Source organism: Heterocephalus glaber, unplaced genomic scaffold (assembly GCF_053883595.1).
Source record: "Heterocephalus glaber isolate CG9 unplaced genomic scaffold, H.glaber_assembly_v1.0 deba00001497, whole genome shotgun sequence".
NCBI lineage: Eukaryota > Metazoa > Chordata > Mammalia > Rodentia > Bathyergidae > Heterocephalus > Heterocephalus glaber.
Genome location: NW_028258320.1, coordinates 52,069,092 through 52,089,061, shown reverse-complemented (window position 1 = coordinate 52,089,061; position 19,970 = coordinate 52,069,092). Strand labels below are relative to the sequence as shown.

The 19,970-nt window shown below is 47.4% G+C and overlaps 1 protein-coding gene and 1 pseudogene across 5 annotated transcripts in view; one reads left to right on the top strand and one right to left on the bottom strand.

Annotated features, from left to right (window-relative positions):
- The window catches only part of Inpp5a (inositol polyphosphate-5-phosphatase A), a 251,681-nt gene that overhangs the window by 211,118 nt on the left and 20,593 nt on the right, over window positions 1–19,970 (top strand). For 4 of the 5 annotated variants that reach the window (XM_087185601.1, XM_013069956.3, XM_087185598.1 and 1 more), the window contains 2 exons: window positions 18,706–18,801; window positions 18,972–19,046. In XM_087185601.1, coding sequence (XP_087041727.1) covers window positions 18,706–18,801; window positions 18,972–19,046 — 171 coding nt within the window. The remainder of the gene's footprint in view (window positions 1–18,705; window positions 18,802–18,971; window positions 19,047–19,970) is intronic. The other variant, XM_087185599.1, reaches the window with a different exon arrangement.
- Window positions 7,474–7,851, bottom strand: LOC147825694 (protein S100-A10 pseudogene; annotated as a pseudogene).

Here is a 19,970-nt window from a genome sequence, read left to right as displayed (position 1 = left end):
TAGCCTTTTTTTCGTCTTCTCCTGGGTGTTCTCTCCCAGTTCCATGTGACTGTGGGACATAGCACCTTCTCAGGCAGCAGCAAAGTGTAGGTGCAGACAAGTGAAGTGCCCACTGCCTTGCACCCACATCTGCATGGTGAGGTATGTGTAACAGGCCTGGCAGATCCTCTAGCCCTCTGCCGGTGGCCCTTTAAAGTGGTTGGCACAGTGCATGGCATGCACTAAGCAATTCACACAAGGGCCACAGTGAGAACCACATGAAGACACATGGTACCTGGAGTAATTATCTTCCCATTAGTAGTCTCAGTTCCAAATACTGTCACATTAATCTTCCATCCTCAGTAGAAAATTATTAAAGACAGAGTTGAGCAGCCTTTTGTTTGTCCTGTATCTCCCTTTGGCTGACAGAAATGAGTAATGTGCTGTTGAAATCCTTTTTCTTTTTTGTCTAATTAAACTGACAGCATCTTACTTGGCAAGGCCTCACAGCATACATGTGTGTAAATGTTTGGTTGTGTGGGTTGTTTCCTTGGACATTCAGTGGCTCCTAGTAGGGATGCAGCTTTACCCAACTGTGGAGGAGGAAGGAGGGCTATGGACTACATACAGCTTTTAAGACAGACAGGTTTCCTCTGTCCATTCTGCTGGTTTATCATCTCTGCTTCAAGGTTATGGAGCTTCTCAGTCTGGTGTTGGGATCCTTGAACAGAGTAGGAGCTGGGTCTATTCTCTGGAAATCTGTTGTTATGTCTGATGCTGTTGAGGACACAGCAGGATTCAGGGGATCTTACCAAAAGGTCTTTCCATTCAAACTAAGCTACCTGGAGCTGAAAAGCCACATTTCCAAAACCTTAAATCTCTTGCTTCTAAACCTCTGAGCTCAGTCTCTGGCTTGTTGCTTGAGAGCAGCACCTCTGCTGCACACAGAATGGCTTCCACACCCACCCAGAAGCCTCCACTGAGCTAAGTGTCCTGCAGAAAGGTAAAGGACCCTTGAAAAACTAAAGCCAGTCAACTCATGATTAGGAAAAGGTCAGAGGAAATTCAAGAGTGGCCTTTTCTTCCCAGATAGAATAAATATCACAAAAGGGCAGCCACTCCTCAGTTGGTCAGGACTGGTACCAGGTGAGCATTCCAAATCTTCCCTTCTCTCCCCTCCTCTCGCCTCCCCTTTCTGTGGGAGAATAGCTTGTCTGTGACAGGATGCTAAGTGAGGAGGGGTGGTTATGTCCCTGGGGATCCCTAGGTACAGGAGTGCTTGGGTCACTGTGCAGGGGTAGGGGTGACTCATCTGAAAAACTATGGAACTTTTTCTGTTAAATGGAAATTCAAGAAAATGTCTACTTTGAGTTTGCACATAGGTGTGACCAGGCTCATGCACTTAAGAGGGTCCATGTTTGAAGGAGCCTGGGGACCAATGTAATGCATTAGTTGAAAATGCTGCATTTTTTGTGAGATACCACCTTGGCCCTGATCTTTCCTCTCTAAGATGGTCCTGTTTCCCAGGGAGAGGGGATCCTGGCTCACAGGTCCTAATGGTGGGGCGGTTCCAGATCTGGTCCAGATGGACCCCATGTCCTGGGCGAGCTGAAGAGAAAAGGTGGACACAGCCTCAGAATGCCAATTTTTGCTGGTTTTCAGGTCTGGGACCTACCCTAGTGTCACCCAGGGCAGAAAGCCAGGAACCACTCTGTCCTCCCCATCCTTGGGGACAGGTTGTGGTAAAAGAACCTCTTCTTACATCTTCAACCTAGCTTGGAAAGGGGGCAAAGATGGAGAGGGGGCATACATGGCGAGGGAACCATGATGGGCTGAAGAGACAGTCACATGTGGGTGTTCTTTGCTGATGGAATAGACGTTTCCAATGCAGTCCTCACGTCTTTAGAAGTCAGTCTACAAAGGGGTCCACGAGTCTTGGTGGTCTGTGTTCCAGGGGCTATTTCTCTGCACATCAGTGATAGACTTTCCCAGCAAGTGGTATGCTCTTCTGAAAGTCCCACAGAACTTTTAGAACTTCTTAGCTGTGACTTGCTGCCAAGTCACTAGGCCAGTTTCAGTATCTCATTGCTGTCTCCTCCAAGAACACAGGTACCTTCCTACCTCATGATTTTTCCATCAGAGTTCCTTGAAACAAATCAGGAATTATTTGAAATGCGGATTTTTCAGTATAAAAATTTCCCAGCTTCTCCTGGTGGTGCACACCTATAATCCCAGCGCTTGGCAGGCTGAGGCAGAAGGATTGCCATGAGTTCAAGGCCTTCCTGGGTTACATAATGAGTTCAAGGCCAGCCTGAACTACATAGTGAGATCCTGTTTTGAAAAGAAATTTAGGAGCTGAGTACATAATACATCTATTTGTCTGTGTAATATGCATGGGACTACTTAAGAGCATGCTGTTTATATACAAAGTATAAAAATTTCCCGGATAGCTGGTTTTTAGATAAGGTACAAGAGCACATGTTTGTTTATATACTGTGGTTGTCTTCCTGGCCTGTCTGCTGGGTCAGGCCCTATAGGTAGTCAGGGTCCTTAGAACCCATAGAAACCAGTGTGGGGCAGGATCCACTTCCTGGGCTCCCAGAAGAGCTATTGGATTTGACAGCAGCCATTGAGTCAGAACTGTCCAGGACAGTAACCAGTAGGTCACCTCATGAAGGGTAAGACTGAGCAGTCTGCAGTCCTAACCATTTGTCACTAGCCAACAGGTTGGCTCCTGTCTGCCCAGTATCTCCCCAGGTCTGCTACAGCCCTCTGATACCACAGCAGGTCACTTTGTGGAGAAAGGGTTTCCTGGGTGTGGAGAGAGGTGGCTTCTGAGGACATATTCTTTCAGATACTGAAGTAAAGCTTGTACTTCACTTGTAACATTATAGAAGATGATGAGGTAAGAGAAGGATATGGTGGCCATTTCCAGAACCTCTGAATTTCGCTGCACCCTCAGGGCAGGATTTCCCTGCAGAACCTCATGGTCAAACTCAAGCTGGCATCACCACAGTCCCAGTTCACCAAGGCGTTGTCCACATCCTGCCAATGGCATGTGCCTCTCTTCATCTGCCCCAGCACGGGGGCACTGACCAATGCAGCTGGACCACACATCCCATAGCTGCAGAACAGGTGGGTGTGAGCACCTTGGGTAGTAGAGGAGCTAGATTTCAAACCTTACTTTAGTTCAAATTTTACAGAGCTACATGGCTTGGGGGTTGTCTGCAAGAAAGATCTACATGATTTTTAGCACAAATGCATGTTCCTGTTGGAGAAAATACTCTGCATGGACTGCTATCCTGGTTGCCTGGAATTCACCTTCCTCACCATGTTTTTATTCATCTTGGAGCCACAGCTCTGAGGCGGGGTCTCCAACTAGATGCCTAGTTGCCCTTCTTAGCACCCCAGACATGGTACCATTTCACATGAGACGTGAGACAGTGCTGTGTGGTCTGCTGTGCAGATTACCATGGAAGGGATGAGCTCAAGTTTCTCCAGGTGAGAGGACAGAACTCAGAAAGGCAGGAAAGGTTCCCCTGGGATGACCACAGCACCACCACTACTACCACCACCCCCACTACCATGTCAGGTGCAGTCAAGGTGCCTGCCAGCAGATGTTAAACAAAATAGAATGAAAAGGTCCTATAGGTCGCACAGGCTGTTCTTGTGGAGTAAGGGGACAGCACTGTTGTGGGGTGCTTTCCTCACTTGCACTCATCCTTGTGTGACACAGAAGGAAAGTTGAGTGTACTCTGATCATACTGTCATTGCCTGAGGCTGTGGTGAGCAGAATGTCTCTTCTTAGACACCAGGATGGGATAGCATGTCTTAAGTAGCAATAACACCTCTGAGGAAAGCCCCCTTCCCAGGTGCAGGTAGTGCTCCCCAGATGGGTCTTATAGGCAATTGGTTACTTGGCACCTGCCTGCAGGCTGCCTCCTGACAACAGCTGTTCTTGAAGTTGTTGGATTCAGATTTATGGCCCCTCACACATGATAAACCCAAGACTCTTTGTCCTGATATTAACCTGGCACTTGCAAAACAGTGGGAGGAAAATCAGTAGTTTTTAAGTGGATTATTTGCTTAATAAATGAACAAACAGATGTGTCTTAGATCCATGCACTAATTGAAGAGTTTTTGTGGCTCTTTTAAAACTTATGGATAGGTTGTTGTTCCTTTCCTAAATAAAAATGACCTTTAATCATGTTTTGCACATAATATAAAGTATAAGTAAAACAAACCTCACAGAAAGTATGCAATATGATTTTTGATATATATTTAGTGCCATTTAGTCAAGTAAAGACTAGTTCTGAAATCAAAGACCATTTCCCCTCATGGCATCAACAGTTGTTAACTGTTTATGAAAATTCCACAATACACAGCAAGTAACCCACAGCTGTGCCACTGTCTCTGAGGAACTGGCCAAGGCTGTGCCTCCTGGGTCTACACACCTTTCCCTCTTCACCATACAGACTTTTGCCAAGAGGGAACATAGAGCCAGCATCAAGGATACTTCTGCCCACCCAACCCTCACATCCATGCCTAAGGATCCTGTAGAATGCTGCAGCTTTAGCCAGCCTTTTGCCACTATGGCCCTTGCTAACCTTCAGCTGGTGCTCAAATTGCACAGAACTGGCTACCTTGGATGCCAGGCACATCCTTTCCTTTAAATGCAGATGCTTCTAAGAAGGGCAGTCTTCTTCTTGGAATGCTGTGGTGCCCACCCAGATCTACAGGCCTGCTCCTTGGGAGTAAGGGAAGGAAGCACACTGGCCTTGTTCCTTATTCTTCTGGATATCTGTTCCTTCAAATTTGCCAGATCATTTTTCCCAGTGGTTTCAGATTGCCATAGGTCAGAGTAAAATTGGGAAAGGTGATCTGAAAGTTCATAGACAGTAATACATTTGTGCTTAGTGAGAAGATCTCAGGAAGGTGTATTTCTCAGAGCTCAGAACATTCTAAGGGTATGTTCCTGAAATGCAGGCCTGGTTGCAAGACAGGCAAGTGCTAAATAGGCATGTGCTCTGGTGACATGGCCTCTAGGGCTCTGTAGAAGGTATTTTCACTAGAGGTAGAGGGGCTTCCCTTTTGGGAGTAAAAGTGGAAGTTGATTTTGGCCAGTGCTTTGCTTTGCCTTGTATTATTGAGCCTAACCCAAAGCAGTACATCCTTCAGCCCTCACTCCATTCTTAGCTGGTGGGGAGAGCCCTCTCTTTCAGGGGAGCAGACTCATCGGATGACTCTGCCCCTCAGGGTACTCACAACACTTTGCTCATACCATGACACTGTCATGCTTGCTGACAAGATTCATCAGAGGTTAATTAAATCCATCTCCAAAACAATGAGAGGCCAATGAGCCAGAGCCTGGCTACAGTAAATTAAATGCATTAAATGCAGCAATTGTTCATCTTGCTGGGTATGGCAGGGCCAAGGGTGCAAGAGGGGGGGCTGGTCTTGACTCTGGAAGCTCTCAGAGCACAGTGGGGACTTGCTTATCATTTGTGGTGGAGGGAGAATTACAGAGATTGGATGGGTTGACCAGAGTCCCGCCCAGTAAGAGCCTCTGAAAGAGGCTCTGTGTGTGTGTGTGTGTGTGTGTGTGTATGTGTGTGTGTTTAAAGTCAAAAGGCTCTGTCCCCCATGAGTGAGCAGCTTCTTTCATTTCAAATGCAAATTAATGCAAACATGCTTGCAGAGCAGAACTGAGAAGATGATACTGTGATCAAATTTGGCATTGCTTAAGCCATAATTAAAACATACACAAATTAAACACGATTATCATGTACCATCTAATAGGACCATGCGTCATTACACTAATTCATAATGCAGCCTGCAGTTCAGCCCTGCTGGGAGATTGTTCAGAGAGTATGTTTTATGCCTTGTGCAGTGGGAACTGGCAGCTGGAGCGCTCAGCTGGTCATAGTGATGCAGAGTGACAGCAGTACCAGGCGTGCCTGTCTCTGAGTGGCCCAGCCATGCCACACCTGCCATCTATCACCTTCCTGACAGTGGCAGTGATGGATGCATTTTTGGAGGTCGGTGGCCATTTTCAGAAACCAGTTGCCAGTTGCTGACAGGTACATACTTGGGAGCCAGCTGGGCCTGTGGGGAAAAGGGCCTTGTGAAGCTTCCAGCTTAGCAGCCAGGCTGGAGAGAACCTTCCAGGATGTAGCTTTCAAACTGGCACTGAAAAAGGGTCCCACCATTGTTAAAAAGGATCCCCATGTATACCCCCAAGATTATTTCTGCCATGTGAGCCAGACTGGCCAGCATGGACAGCTCCACCCAAGCTGCCTGGTGGTATGAGCCCATGCCAGGCCATAGATACTCCTGGTATTTAAAAGCAGCTGTAGTTCAGTCAGGAAGGTGACATTGTACCTGGACATTAACCTTGATAGCCTCTAACACCCCAGCTACTTTTGCCCCAGCCCAAGAACCACTGTGGCTGGGCTTCATGCTTGCTTGCATATGGTTACCAGGTTCTTTGGTGAACCACTGTGCTGTGCCCCCTGCACACAAGACCCATCAGCCCACAAGTACAGTGGATGCAGATGAGGCCATGAGTGGAATAGACCTGGGCCCACTGTCCACTAGCAGTTTCCATCAGGGTCTAGATGGGCAGGGCCAGCTGTGACAGCTATTGGTGGCCTGTGTTTATGTGCATATAGGGATTAAATGCCTTTAGGACCCAACTTCTAGGTCTCTTAGTATGTCCACCTGCAGCCCAGAGCAGTCTTACATGATTTGGGGTTTCGTCCATGCTGCAGCAGAGAACTAGTAATGAGCATTAGATACCTAGGGCTTGATGTGGTACAGACACATCTGTATCTTGGAAGAAGACCGAAGGACTGTCCACCTGTTAAAAGCCTCTGAGAAAGATGCTTCTGCAGACCTTTGAGGTTAACTCTGAAGTGGCATGGATTTAAATGTGTGCATCCCTGCTCAATGTTGCCATTGTCATCAGTCCTCAGGGATTTCCCTCTGAGTTGGGAACTAGTATGCAGATAGACCAGCACTATGACTCTCCGTGGGTTCCCAGACCACTCTGCATGGCAGGTTTAGTCTCTTTTAGCATCTTGTCATCACTCCCACTACCACCCTGCCATTTCCCTCTGGCTGAGTTCCTTCAGGAACACCTAGATATTTGTCCTGCTTATGTACACAGGAAGCAGAGAGGGATGTTGCTGAAGTACTGAAGCCTTTGAATGGTATGTGCATCAAAGCTACTGCTCAGTTGCGTGCTTGTTTTTTAAAATAATGGCAGAAGCAGAATTTTTTTTTTTTCCAGAACTAAAAAAAAAAAGACTTTATTTATCGAGGGCAAGAGGATGCAAACAATATAAAAATCAAAAGCTTATCTAGCATTTAACTAACTTTCCTTTCTCTCCTTGTCCAGTGAGAGCTGGATGTTATTTGTACATTTTCTAAGGGTCCTGATCTGCTCATAAAATCTTTATACATGGGGAAGCTGAGGGGCAGATTCTAGTAAGTGGCCCTTTGGGAGAACTCTCATCTGGGCAGGAGTAAATGTTCTAATCTGCCTACTTCTTTCCCTTCTGCTTCATGTGCACTACAAAATAATCATTGCACGCAATGGTGAGTCCTGCGATTAGTGAAAAGAAGCTCTGGAAGCCCACTTTGCCATCTCGGCACTGGTCCAGGTCCTTCATGATTTTGTCCACAGCCAGAGGGTCTTTTTGATTTTCCAAAAACCCAGGGAACTCCTTTTCCATGAGTACTCGCAGGTCCTTCTTCATTAAGCAGCCTTTTTCTCCGGCAAATTTGTGAAATGTAAGCATCATGGTTTCCATGGCGTGTTCCATTTGGGATGGCATTTTGGTGAAGTCTGTCGAAACCGGGGCTCTTGGGCTGCAGGTGGCGGGCAGGTGGCGGCCAAAAGCAGAATTATTTCTCGAAATCATTAAACTTACTTTTAAATAACTTGCAAAAGACACCTCTACTTGTACTGTATGTATATAGGGCCTGTGACATCAGCTGAAAAAGTGGAACATCATATTGAATTATAATTATTTGGGTTTTATATTTGGGGGATTTTAATTTTCTTCTAGGCAGATTATTTATAGGCTTTAGTTAGCCAGTGTTTCCAAATGGTAGGGTAATGTTAGATATTCCTGTTTTATAGAAGACAAAATAGCTTGGCTTCTGCTCTTCCATTCCAGGACTCCTTTAGGGGACTTAAGCTTTTTGACTCACTGCTTACTAGGTAGTCCATCTCTTCTTTGCACATGTCCTACCTGGCTCCACTATGGCACTTACACAGCTCTGACAGCCTGCTATCACAGCTGTGAGACTCTGTGGAGAGAGTGAGCCTGTACTGGCTCCCCTCTGTCTTCCCAGCCAGTCTGAGCCTGGACATCCCGAGAGAGGCACTTTATGCCCTGTGGCAGGTACACCTTCAGCCAGGGAGGAGTGTGCCCTGTCAAGGAGCAGTGCCCCTCCTGTGAACCACCTCCAGGCTGCAGCAGAAGACACTAGATGCCCAGCTACATGTGAGCCTGAGAGCCCATGCTCTGCCTAAGAAAGTGGGCCATGCCCTCCCTAATGTGGCAGAAAGCAGGTGCCACTCAGGATCTGTCAGTACCACCTCCACCCTGGCTTGGCTGCTGGAGAATCAGGAAGCTACTTAGGAGAGGAAATGAAAGGGTCTTTATGGTGTGTTATTGTCCTAGATGAACAGTTGGCAGTGTGCAACAAGAAGGAGGGCCACCATAGGGGCTGAGATAAACAGCTTCCCATAATGCACCTATAATCGGCTGTACCAGTATACCATAGCCTGCCACAGAAGGCCTTATGCATAGCCCTGTGACACACAGTGATGTCAGGGCAGATGGGTGTTCTCTCACCCATCATTAATGGCTTTCTCTGATCTTTGAATCAGAGTAGATTCAAAGGTAGGCAGAGTTCTTCAGCAGGGCTGATTTGAGGAAGTGAAAAATAAATAACCTAGGCTGGGGTATTGGGGCTTTCCTGATAGAGCAGCAGGTGGTTAGTGTGTTGCTCAGTTCCTAGGCCCTTCTCTATGTCAGTAAGACCACTCTGACCCTAAAAGCCTAGGAAATCATCATCTTGGGCACATTTCATTTCAGAATACCTTTGCTGGTTTTGCTGCAGATTAAACATGCACTGCAAGCCCCTGCCTGAGGGTGGGCTGATTAGCTATCTGCAGTCCTCATTCTCTCATTGCTATGACCACCTCTCCATCTCTTGTGGAGCCCGTCTGCTGTCTCATCTCCCAAACCCAGATGAAGCACACTTGAGTTTATGTTGTGGAGTTGTGTAGGTACTTGGATGTAGATGTCAAAATGAGGATGTGCTTTATACTAACTGGACACCTGCCATTACCTTCTTTGTTCAGCTGAGAGGTTACAGACATGGCCCTGTGGACATAAGTGTTACCAATCAGAATATTGGCTGTAATGATTAGGGATGGAGCTGTAGACCTGTTGAGGCCTGGCCACAGACCACTCACGGATGTGGACAAGGCACCCCCTATAACCTCTGCTGCCACCTTCCAGCTTCTTGGGCTGCACCTCCCCTCAATAAACCATGTAGGGTAGCGGGATGTGCAAGGCCCAGGAAAGCAGTGCTCTTGCTTCTCAGAAGCTCCATATGCACAAATGTGTGTGTGTATCCTAGGAAAGGAGGGTAAATTAAAGGCTAGAGTTAATTTGAGATTATTTTAACATGCCATTTAGTCTTGCTGTTTCTATGAAAAATAGTTAGACCTGAGTGTGACGTTGTGCTTGCCAGGTTGCTGTTGGCCTCTTCCCTCAGCAAGGGTTCAAGTGACCTCTCCACAGGGGTGTCCTCTGGGGTAAGGGACCCCCCATTTGTACCACACATGACCATTGGTATGGACAGCTGTCAACATGCACATCTGTTGGATGCACACAGACTTTTGGGGTATAGTATATGTTCACCCCAAAAAGGGAATGATCAGAGAATTTGTTGAGATGGTAGTTTCTTTTTTTTTTGGTACCGGGGATCGAACTCGGGTCCTTGTGCTTGCGCAGCAGGTGGCGAAACCACTGAGCTAAATCCCCAGCCCTGAGATGCTAGTTTCTGTGTTCCTTGAATCTCTAAGTTACCAGTGATGAATACAAATTTGAAAGCCATCTAGAGTGATCAGTTAAGTGATTTACCAACCATGCTCCTATTTTACTCCATGAATATGTTTAAGACTTGAAATTATGTCAGTAGACATTAGTTACCAAGGATTGGTTAATCACTTGGGACAGGTAAGTTTGTATTTTCTAAAATTTTTATATTTCGTGTTCTAAAATTCAGATGTATATCCAAGGACTACAATGCCTCTTTGTTAGAATTTAACATTCAATTCTTGGTACTCACTTTGCAGTGACCTGCAGGTAAACCTAGAACGTTCATATGCAGCTTTATTGGTAGTGATAATATTCTGAGATGCAGCTTTGACCCCTGGGCAGCCTGGTGTGTGGAACCAAGTGTCCAGGCACATTTGAGACAGCATGGGTGCTGGGGCCTTTTTGGTTAATACTGCCTTCCAAGCAAAAGCATATTGATTTTAATAGTGTGCTATATAGCAGGACACAAATTTATATTAATGTTCAGCATTCCCAGGAGAACTATTTGTAGCCTAAAAAATGTTTATATGAACTGGTTCTATTTTCTGGAAGCATTGGAAAAATTTGAACTTAGCAATAATGATTTTCCATTAAGTTGTTTTGAGGAAAGTCTATGCTGAGTCTTTAGGCCTGTCTGTGAACTGTCTCCTAGAAGTCCTTCCCTGTTCCTTTCTTTCTTTCTTTCTTTTTTTTGGTACTGAGAATCAAACTCGGGACCTTGCACTTGCGAGGCAGGCAGTGGCACCACTGAGCTAAATCCCCAGCTCCCTTGTTCCTTTCTTTAGTCACTGCTGCCTGGATGTAGCCCTTCTTCACTTCTGGACATTTTCATGGCTAGAATTTAAACAAAAACAACAGGCCTGTAAGAAGAAAGATGGGACCATAACAGATTTCCTGCTGCGATGTCTATGGTCACCTTTCTAGTGAAAAGCCTGCTATAGGCTCACAAGCACACATCACAGCACCACAGCACTGGCTGCTCAGGTCAGATTTCCTTGACATCATTGATTGCCAGGAGGAGGAGGAGGAGGAGGAGGAGAGAGGAAGACCCCAAGAGCTTAGCTATAGAGAAAGGGAAGATGACTGTCTTGGGGACTGGTATTGTGAGATGGGCCAACCAGGTCACCTGTAACTCAGGTAGGGCCAGCTCTTGCAGAACCTGCCATATGCTCATTATTGGTCTGGTTTCTGCTGCGCAGATTCAGTGCAAATTCACACCCCATGGGCCTCTCCGCCATCTAAGCCAGAAAGGCAATTTCCTTTCCCAGGAGGGGACTGCAAACACCTACCACACTCAGAAGTGTCCAAAATGCAGGCAGAGACTGGTGTTGAATGCTGATGTATTCTGCTGGCTGTAGCTCCCACGAATGGCATCACTTTCAAGATGTGGACAAACTTTGTAACAGGCTGTGCAGAGAGAAATCACCTGCCCTGGGTAAAGCAAGTGAAATCTGGGTGGGAGAGCTCAGCATGACCCCTTGGGTTTCCAGTTTTCACAGAAGTCCCTGCTTCTAGATGAGTTACTGAGAGCCTGAGGTCGTGGCCCTTGGCCACGAGCAGCACTCTGATGTACTAGAGTTCAGATGGAGCAGGATATAGCTATCCCATCTGTGATTGAACATGGCTGCAGAGGGAGACCTGTGTGAGTAGACAGAGCCGGGTGAGCCCTGCCCTGAAAGGTGTGCATAGGCACCTCTGTGCCTCTAGTTTCTCCAGCCTCCCCTGAGCCAGTGCTATATGAAGGAGAGCTGTAATAGTGTAAGACTGTCTTCGGAAACCAGCTTCTGCTTCATTCTGAGTACAGAGATACCCCATCTACCCCTGGCCTCCTGGGGCTGAAGGTAGTTCTCAGCTTCATTCTCATTAGTTGCAAATGCTGTCTCTTGACACCCAGACGTGGCTGAGTTTAGTTCAGCAGCTGGGTCCTGTTGCTTCAAAACAACTTCCTAAGCACATTTTGCTGTCAATTTAGTTGTTATTTCTTATTGAAGTCTTAGAGATCATGACTGAGATTTCAGTAAATTACAGTCCTCTGAAGCAGAAAGTTCCTGCAAATGCACAAGTAAGCAGTGATGTTGAACACGCAGCTCAGATATTTTTATTCTGTTTCTGGAGTCTAAGATGAACCTGAGAGTTGAAGGATAAGAACATTTATTATTGCAATTCATGATGCTAGTTTGTTCTTTGCTGAGATTTATCATGAGCAAGCATGTGGCTTCCTTTGGCACCTTTCTTTGAACTATTGAAGGCTTTGTTTTAAGGCCCATTTCTTTTACAAGCATCTCCCTTCAGATGTTCCTATGAACATCTGCCTGTGGCTGAAATTCAGCCAGCCGACTGCAGCCACTCCTCACCCCTCTTTGTCCCTAGGTCTTTGTTCCTGATTTCATGCTATCAGAGGGTCTGCATGTTTTCCAGCGTAAAGTTGTCAGAAGGATAAAAGCTCAGGAGCAGGGTCACATTTACAGGGATGGGCATGAAAAATTGGTAAAATGTATCTTCAAGCCCACCCACCAGCTGCTCCCCTCTCTTGAGCAGGGACAGGTCTCCAATGAGAGGTGAGTACCTGGTGCTGAGTCCCCTGAGGGGTACAGGCTGAGTTCTGTACCTCCCTCTCCTCTACCCTCCCTCTTCCTTCCTACTTCCATCATCCCACAGGCATCATTCAAAGTTAGTGAAGTGCCAGGCAGGAAGTGTGCTTAAGAGTTGAGTATTGTTGAGCACCATCTTCCTCCATGTGAGAAGGTGACTTCAAATACTGAGGATTGCTGGTTTAATTCACATCATAGTCACCCCTCAGCCTGCTGCATCTGCCTGTGAGACGACCTCTGGAGCTCTGGTGTGGCCACCTCAAGGAGCCTTGGATGAGGACTGCAGGGCACACATGTCTGAGGTACCCGATAGATGGGAACACCCCCTGCCCAGGAATTTGGGAACTACTGGACCTGTCAGAGTCTGTTTAAATGCATCTTTGCTTTGTGCCACAGACCATGGCTAAATAGGTAATAAAACAGGAGGTTCCAAGTCCTGTCCTGAACACTAATGAAGGCTTTATTTATGAAAAGAACTCCAGGAGCGGAGGGGTTGCATCTGCAGGTCCTGGTCAGTATTTCCTGGGATGGGCTAGACTAGCTGGCCTCTACAGAGGTAGAGGTGCCACTGTCCATCCTTTCTCTGCTGGGCTATTAGGACCTAAGGTGCTGGTGAGACTAGTACTGGGCAGTGGAGCTGCTGCATCTGCATAAGGTACACTCCAGGGAACCTGTGCAGTGCCCCCTAAGGGGTCAGGGACTTCACAGCCTTAAGGAACAGCTTGTTTTGTTTTCATTTTGAAATTGTTTTACTTTCTATTTGATGTGAAAATGTGATCCAGCCCCCTGAGGATTCACTCCTGCAGCAAATGTGTCTGAGAATGGGACTGGCCCTGGTGCCATGTCTCACCACCCACAGACCCCTCACTGGATAACTTGCTTGCTGCAAAAAGCAAGCAAGGGGGCTATGATTAAGAATTGCAGCCCCTGCCCCCAAACACTTGACTCTGCTTGTCCATGAGTTTAAGGAGCATGTGTTGACAGGTATGTTCTGGGTGCTAAGTAGATGTGGGAGTTACAGCATGGTGTTTTTCTGGACGTCTCAGTTTGAAAAAAATTCTTTGGGGGATGGTTTCTGAAAATGAACTGGAATGTTTCCCCCAGCAGCTCCCTATAATGTGTCTGAGTTTGGAGAAAAGTAGTTATTTGTGTCACCTCTCTTGCTCCCACCTGAAGGGAAAGCAAAAAGAAGTAGCTCTTGAGGAGGTGAAGAAGCTGGGCAGCATTTGGCCTTGGTGAGGCCAAGAGGTGCTAGTGCCTTAAACAGTCTTGGAGCAGCTGGCTGCTGGTTTTTATCTGCTGCCTGGAGTCAGGATTAAACCTTGCCCTCACTGCTTTGTGCAGCCACTGGTGAGTGACGGGCCAGCCCACACAATGGTGCTGTCAACCCCTTGCAGAGCACTGTCTTGGGGCAGACAATGCTCTATCTGATGGCCTCAAAAGGCTCAGGCTGTGGGTATCAGAGAGCCTTCTACCAGGCTCCTCACTTCTCCCACACATTTTGGGACATGGTGTGCCAGAGCAAGTGGCTAGGTCCAGAGTCCAAAGTAAGGAGTTTGTGGTGTTTGTGCTTGTCTCTTGGGATACTCTGGGTGGCTCCAGGAGAGCCATGGATACTGGTTTCCAGTTAGAGAAACAATGGCAGCAGCACCTTGCCTGTCAGCTTTTGATCTGGTGTAGATGGCTTTACCTACCCTTCAGAGAGCTGGGCCCTGCACTCTCTCATGGAGCTCCTCAACTACTCTGGGAGGGCCAAGACCCAGGATGCCTCCCTCTCAGAAGGTACTGGCAAGCTGCAGCTCCAAGTGGAGCCAGGGCTGTCTGCAGAGCCTGGGCACTGGTCCTAGGGAGGGAGTTTGTGGCTCCAGCAATTCACAAAATGGTCTGCTTTAGAAAACAAATAAACAGAACATAGTAATTGGCAAGGAATAATCTAGGAATTAGACTAAGTCATTGCAGCAGAAAGAGATTTCCTAAGCCTGGTGACTTTTTCCAGTGGCTCTGAATCCTGCTCGCTTAAGCCTAGCCTCCCTTCTCTGCAGCTTCCCCTACCTGGGTAACTCTACAGCACACTGCATCACTCCTGGCACTGGCCATGAGGCTAAGGGGCGTGACCAGATGGCAGGAGGGGTACCATGAGCACTTTCAGATTACTAGAGCCCCCAGGGCTCACTGCACACGCCATACACTGCCTAGGACTCATTCCTCCCTGTGAGGAGACACCTTCAGCTGGCTCTAGACCCTTAACATGGCGTCAGGCTACTCCTGCCTCAGTGGTGCCTATGCTCAGGCTGTGCACCAAACCCAGCCCTTAGATTATATGTCCTGTGGTCTGAGTGGTGTTCCTTGCAGGCCTGTGAAGGTTCCCAGGGCTCCAGATGAGAGATTGAAGCCCAGCAGTATCATAGTCTGTGGGGACAAGCCAACAACAAAGGCCTGCCATTCCTATTTCACCAAGCAGTGTCTTTTTCATACAAAATAAACTTCCTGGGAGCATGTTTGGATTTCCTCTGTCTTTGTTCCTTTGAGGAAAAAAGGGACCCTCTAGGCCACAGTGGGGACCCACAGCAGGGACCACCAGCTGTGCTGGGAATACCTCCATTTCTGTTCTGCTCATCTGAGGAGTAGTACCCGCTCCCCGTCTCTCCTCCACATCAATCCCCACCCCTGTGGTTCTACCAACTCTGTCTCCCAGTCCAGCTCTAATTTACCCTCTTCCTAAGGCTGTGTCCCTGCCATGACCACTTCCTGTATGATGTTATATCACCTCTCTGCAGGTCCACCATCCCTAGACTAGAAGCGGATTCTCTTGTTGCCCTCCTGACCCTATACCATCTTTCCTCCTCCAAGGGCTTTCCATGGCCTTTCCCTGTGCTCAGACCCCTACCTTGTCCTGCCTTTGCTCAGGCTGGATCTCTATATCTGGAGCTTCCACCAGCTGTACTTCCTCCTGTACTTCCCCTAAGAAGCCATATTAGTTACCTGCCCAAATGTCCACATATTCACCAGCTTCAGGAATGCAGAGAGCATGTTTACCTGGCTCTTCTCAAAATGTGGCACGGAGTGTGGTGAAGAGGTAATGTGTCTTCTGCCACTCCAGTGCTGGTACCAGTGACCCATAAAAAATGTTGACTGATGGCTTGACCTGAGGTCCCTGACTGCCCAGCTCTGGGCTGTGTGATCCTTTGGAACCAGTCCGCCCTTCCTGTGGATGTCAGGCTGCTGCTCAATAGTGCGTGTGCCCCTTGGTAGCCCTTGCTGTCAGCACCTGCTATGGCTAAGTGGTGTGCCCGCTGCAGTGGTAATCTACCCTCTGAAACTTCAGGTGGCAAAACTTCTCCAGCTGGTGGTAAATGTAAACTGAAATGCTTCCCAAAAATGCCTGCTCACTCTGGAAATGGATGCACAAGTGCCCAGGAGATGTGTCATAACTTTGATTCTCATTTAGCAACTTAACTGTTAAAAACTGCTAGAGTACTACTACCTAGTTCTGTGTCTTCACCCTGATCTTAGATCTGCCTTACCTAGTTTCCATTGCTGGTAGAAAATTTTAAAAAATCTAAAATAAATAAATAAATAAATAAATATATATATATATATATATATTTGCTTGATATGCCTCTTACTACTATACAACAAAATTCTCATAGGACATAAGAATGTATTTTCTATAAGATATCTTGTCCTAAGCTCTGGAACCATACTGCCCTACCAGCTCCTGCAAATCTGACTCTGTTAGGCCCAGGAGGACATGCTAATGCAGATCTTTGTGAACCAGCTACTGGAACATCCTTGGGCTGGCCCTGGTCCTAAAAAGCCCCATGCACTTTGGACCCCTGTGTCCTTTCCCACAGGTGGTAAAGAGGTGTCTGGAAGGACCCTATTGGAGACTAGGTTCTTTTTCTGAGGTTGGGGCCCAAGTCTGTGGCTGGCATTGTCATATCTCAGGTATACCCATATATCATGTATTCATTTGTATGTGTCAGCACAGAATAATTTCTGTTTTTCTAAAGGAGCTTTTTAACATTGTATTTAAAAGACTGGAGTTGTTAGGGTTGATAGTTTGTTTGCCTTTAATAGAGTTTTGAACTTTGTGGGGAGTATTTGTGACAGTTGAGTTGGGGGTAAGAGGACAGATTTTTTAGTTCCTGGGAAGAGTTGAGCAGCCCAATTACACACGTGTGCTTCGGGGCATCTGATCACTGGGTGGTTTTGTGCAAATTAAATGGGCTGTAAAAATTATGTGATTCAACTGTGAAGAAAACAGCCTTCTCCTGCTGTCACCAGTGCCTGGAGCACTGGGTCTAGGCAGCATGTTTTGGTTGCTGTCCAAACAAGAAGAAATCAGGGATTCCACTGTCCACACAACAGGTGGACTTCCTTGATACACCAAGGAAGAAAATTCCAGAAGAAAAAACAGGCCTTTAAGGGCCAGTAAGATTGTGCTGGGCTACCCTTCTAATGTTCTTACATATAGCTACTAATAGTGAAATAAATCTTAGATGTGATGTTAAAAATAGTACTTGGAGTATTTTTGTTTTGTGTTGTTTTCTTCTTTCAAAAGAACAGAATCCCTTCTGTAGTAGTTGAGCCAGAAGGGCTGGCCTGGAAGTTTTCTGCATGAGTGGTCACGACTTCCCTGGATGGAAAGGAAAGGGAAAGGCGGGCTTTGCCCATGCTCAGCCCCTGATCGCTTCTTTAAAACATGTGAATGAGGCACCTCCAAGGGAGAGGGTGTAGGGGAAAGGGGGCGGGCAGGAGCTGCTGGCCTTGCCTGGCTCTGGGGATCATCCTATGTTTGTCCTTTGGGAGTTGCCTAAAGTGGTGAGATAAAGCAGTTTTTAAAAATGATTCCAGCAGATGCCTTCAGGAGACAGAGCCATGAATTTCCTGAACTGCTTCTTGAAGGAGCCACAATGGCCTTCTGCCTGCACGGAGCCTTCCCCTTTCACCGAGGGGCTTAAGCCACTTAAGCACATTAGCATTTGGATGGGGCCGGGACCTCCGTGGGACCCAGGAAGGGCAGGGTGGCCAAGCTCAGCTGGGTTGTTTGGGTATGTGCCCTAATCCTCTCACTGTTCCTAAGCTGGCCAGACTGATTTGTGACACAGGGGTCCAAAAGCCACTCTGGAGGTGTGGCCCCGCTAGCTGATCTTCCAGTGAATATCAATGGCCTATCCTGGAGTATGCTTCCAGAGTGGCAGCTCTGCTGGGATGCTGTACACACCAGGGTGTCCCTTGTCCCCAGTGTCTGTAGGGTAGATGCTCTGTCCGCACAGTGCAGCACGTGAGCTGGGCTGGGCTGCCAAAGAGCTTTCAAGGCTCACACTCAGTATGTACTTGTCAACTGCAGTCCTAAGCCAGCTCTCCTGGATCCAGGGCCTCCTAGCAGTGGAGCTGGCTCCTGCAGTGGAGAGACTTTATAATGTCAGTTACTTTTGTTACAGTGGTCTTTCTTTCTTTCTTTCTTTTTTTTCCAGTGGTCTTTCTTTTTAAGTAAAAATTATGTATTCTGTTGTTTAAAAACAAATTTATTGGATTATAATTTACATACACACCATAACCTAGTTGCAGGCTTCCCTTTCAAAAATTCTCTCTGGCTCCCAAGTTGGGGAAGCTCAGGGCAGCAGAGCAGGAGCAGGAAGGAGTTAGACTTGCCCTGGCTGTGGGCACTGCTGGCGAGACTTTGCTTTCATGTGGAAGCACAAAAATACTTTTTGGTTTGTGTTGTGGTGCCAGCTACACCCAGCCAGGGTCCTGTGGAGACATGGGCCATCCCACTATGAGGGGGTAGGCCAGGGATGGCTGATGGGGTAGGATTCTTCAGCACAAGGTGTGAAACACATGGGGGAAGCAACACCAAGCTACCTTCCCCTCCAGTTAGAGAGGCCAGGAATTCACTCACTGGTCAGGAAAGGTCAGGAAATTGTGGCTTTGGGGGCAGCACTGCCTAGTGCTCCAGGCAAGTTGACTTTCTTCTGGGACTGAGTTTCCTCCATGTCTTTCCACAGACTCTCTGCACAAAGGCTACCATGCAGACGGTTCGGGCTGCTGACACCAACGAAGTGGTGAAGTTGATATTTCGAGAGTCAGACAATGATCGTAAGGTAAGTGACCTATGACTATGGGCCAGTGACAACTGGCCATACCCAGCTTAGGGGAATGAGGGCCTTGTAGTTACCCTAGAGCCTGGAGACCTAGGGGTGGGAGGGTGTGATACCCTCACGTACACACATGTGCCTACCCATTGGGCACTGAGGCCACTCTGACTTGGCAGGTTGTGCTCCAGTTAGAAAAGAAGCTCTTTGACTACTTCAACCAGGAAGTCTTCCGGGACAACAATGGCACTGCGGTGAGTTTTGTTTCCAGATGTGTGGCCACTTACCCTGGGACTCTTCCCCTGTGCTTCTGCTTATAAGGAACCACCCAGGGCTCTGTGCCTTGCTGGGGCTCAAGGCTGACTTGATAGGTGAAAGTTTATGGGATTAGTCTAGCACCTAGGCTAGGCTGGGCCGCCTGGGTTATGTTCCTGTTAACAGGCAGCATGCCATTCTATCTGTCAGCATTTGAAACTCCTGCAGGGGTGAGGTGAGACCCTGGGTGCCTTGGGTGGGGAAGTCCTTGTTGGGTGGGCAGTGGGCCTAGAGCTTCTTTTCAAATGTGGAAAAGCTGCGCACAGGCACGGTGGGTCTGTGTGAGCTCCTCACACACCTGTTGCTGGCCTTGCTGTGTGCATATGTATATATGTGCACATGCATGAATACCAGTACACAAGTTTGTTTTGTGTACATTGTATGAATTCATGTGTATGGGTGTGTGTGCATGTGCATGAGCACATGTGTGTAAATTGAGCTGCACATTAAAGGGAACATGCAGCTCAAATCAGTTAAGAGTGTGGCTACTGCCAAAGGTAGCCCCAACTTTAGGACTCTGCCCTCACTCCTGAGCCCCCGGCCTTCCCTGGGAGGGCCGCCTGCAGTCCTACACTGAAAGGTGGTCTACTGTACTCTTAAGCTGTTACTTTTTTATTGTAGTATACTTGTGTACCATTTTAAATGAATTTACAGATATTTCTTGGAAACTTTATGTTCTGGTAAATGTGGATCAGTGCTGGGTGAGGGTGCCCTTAAAACATCTGCCAGTTTCTGTGGCATAAACTCCCTCTGTGGAAGGTTCCATTCTACAGTGTGACAGTGGTGTTTAACAGCCAGTGCCCAAGTCAGCACCCTTTACTTTCTTGAAAAGTACAGGATTGGTTCTTGAAGCTGGTCATAGC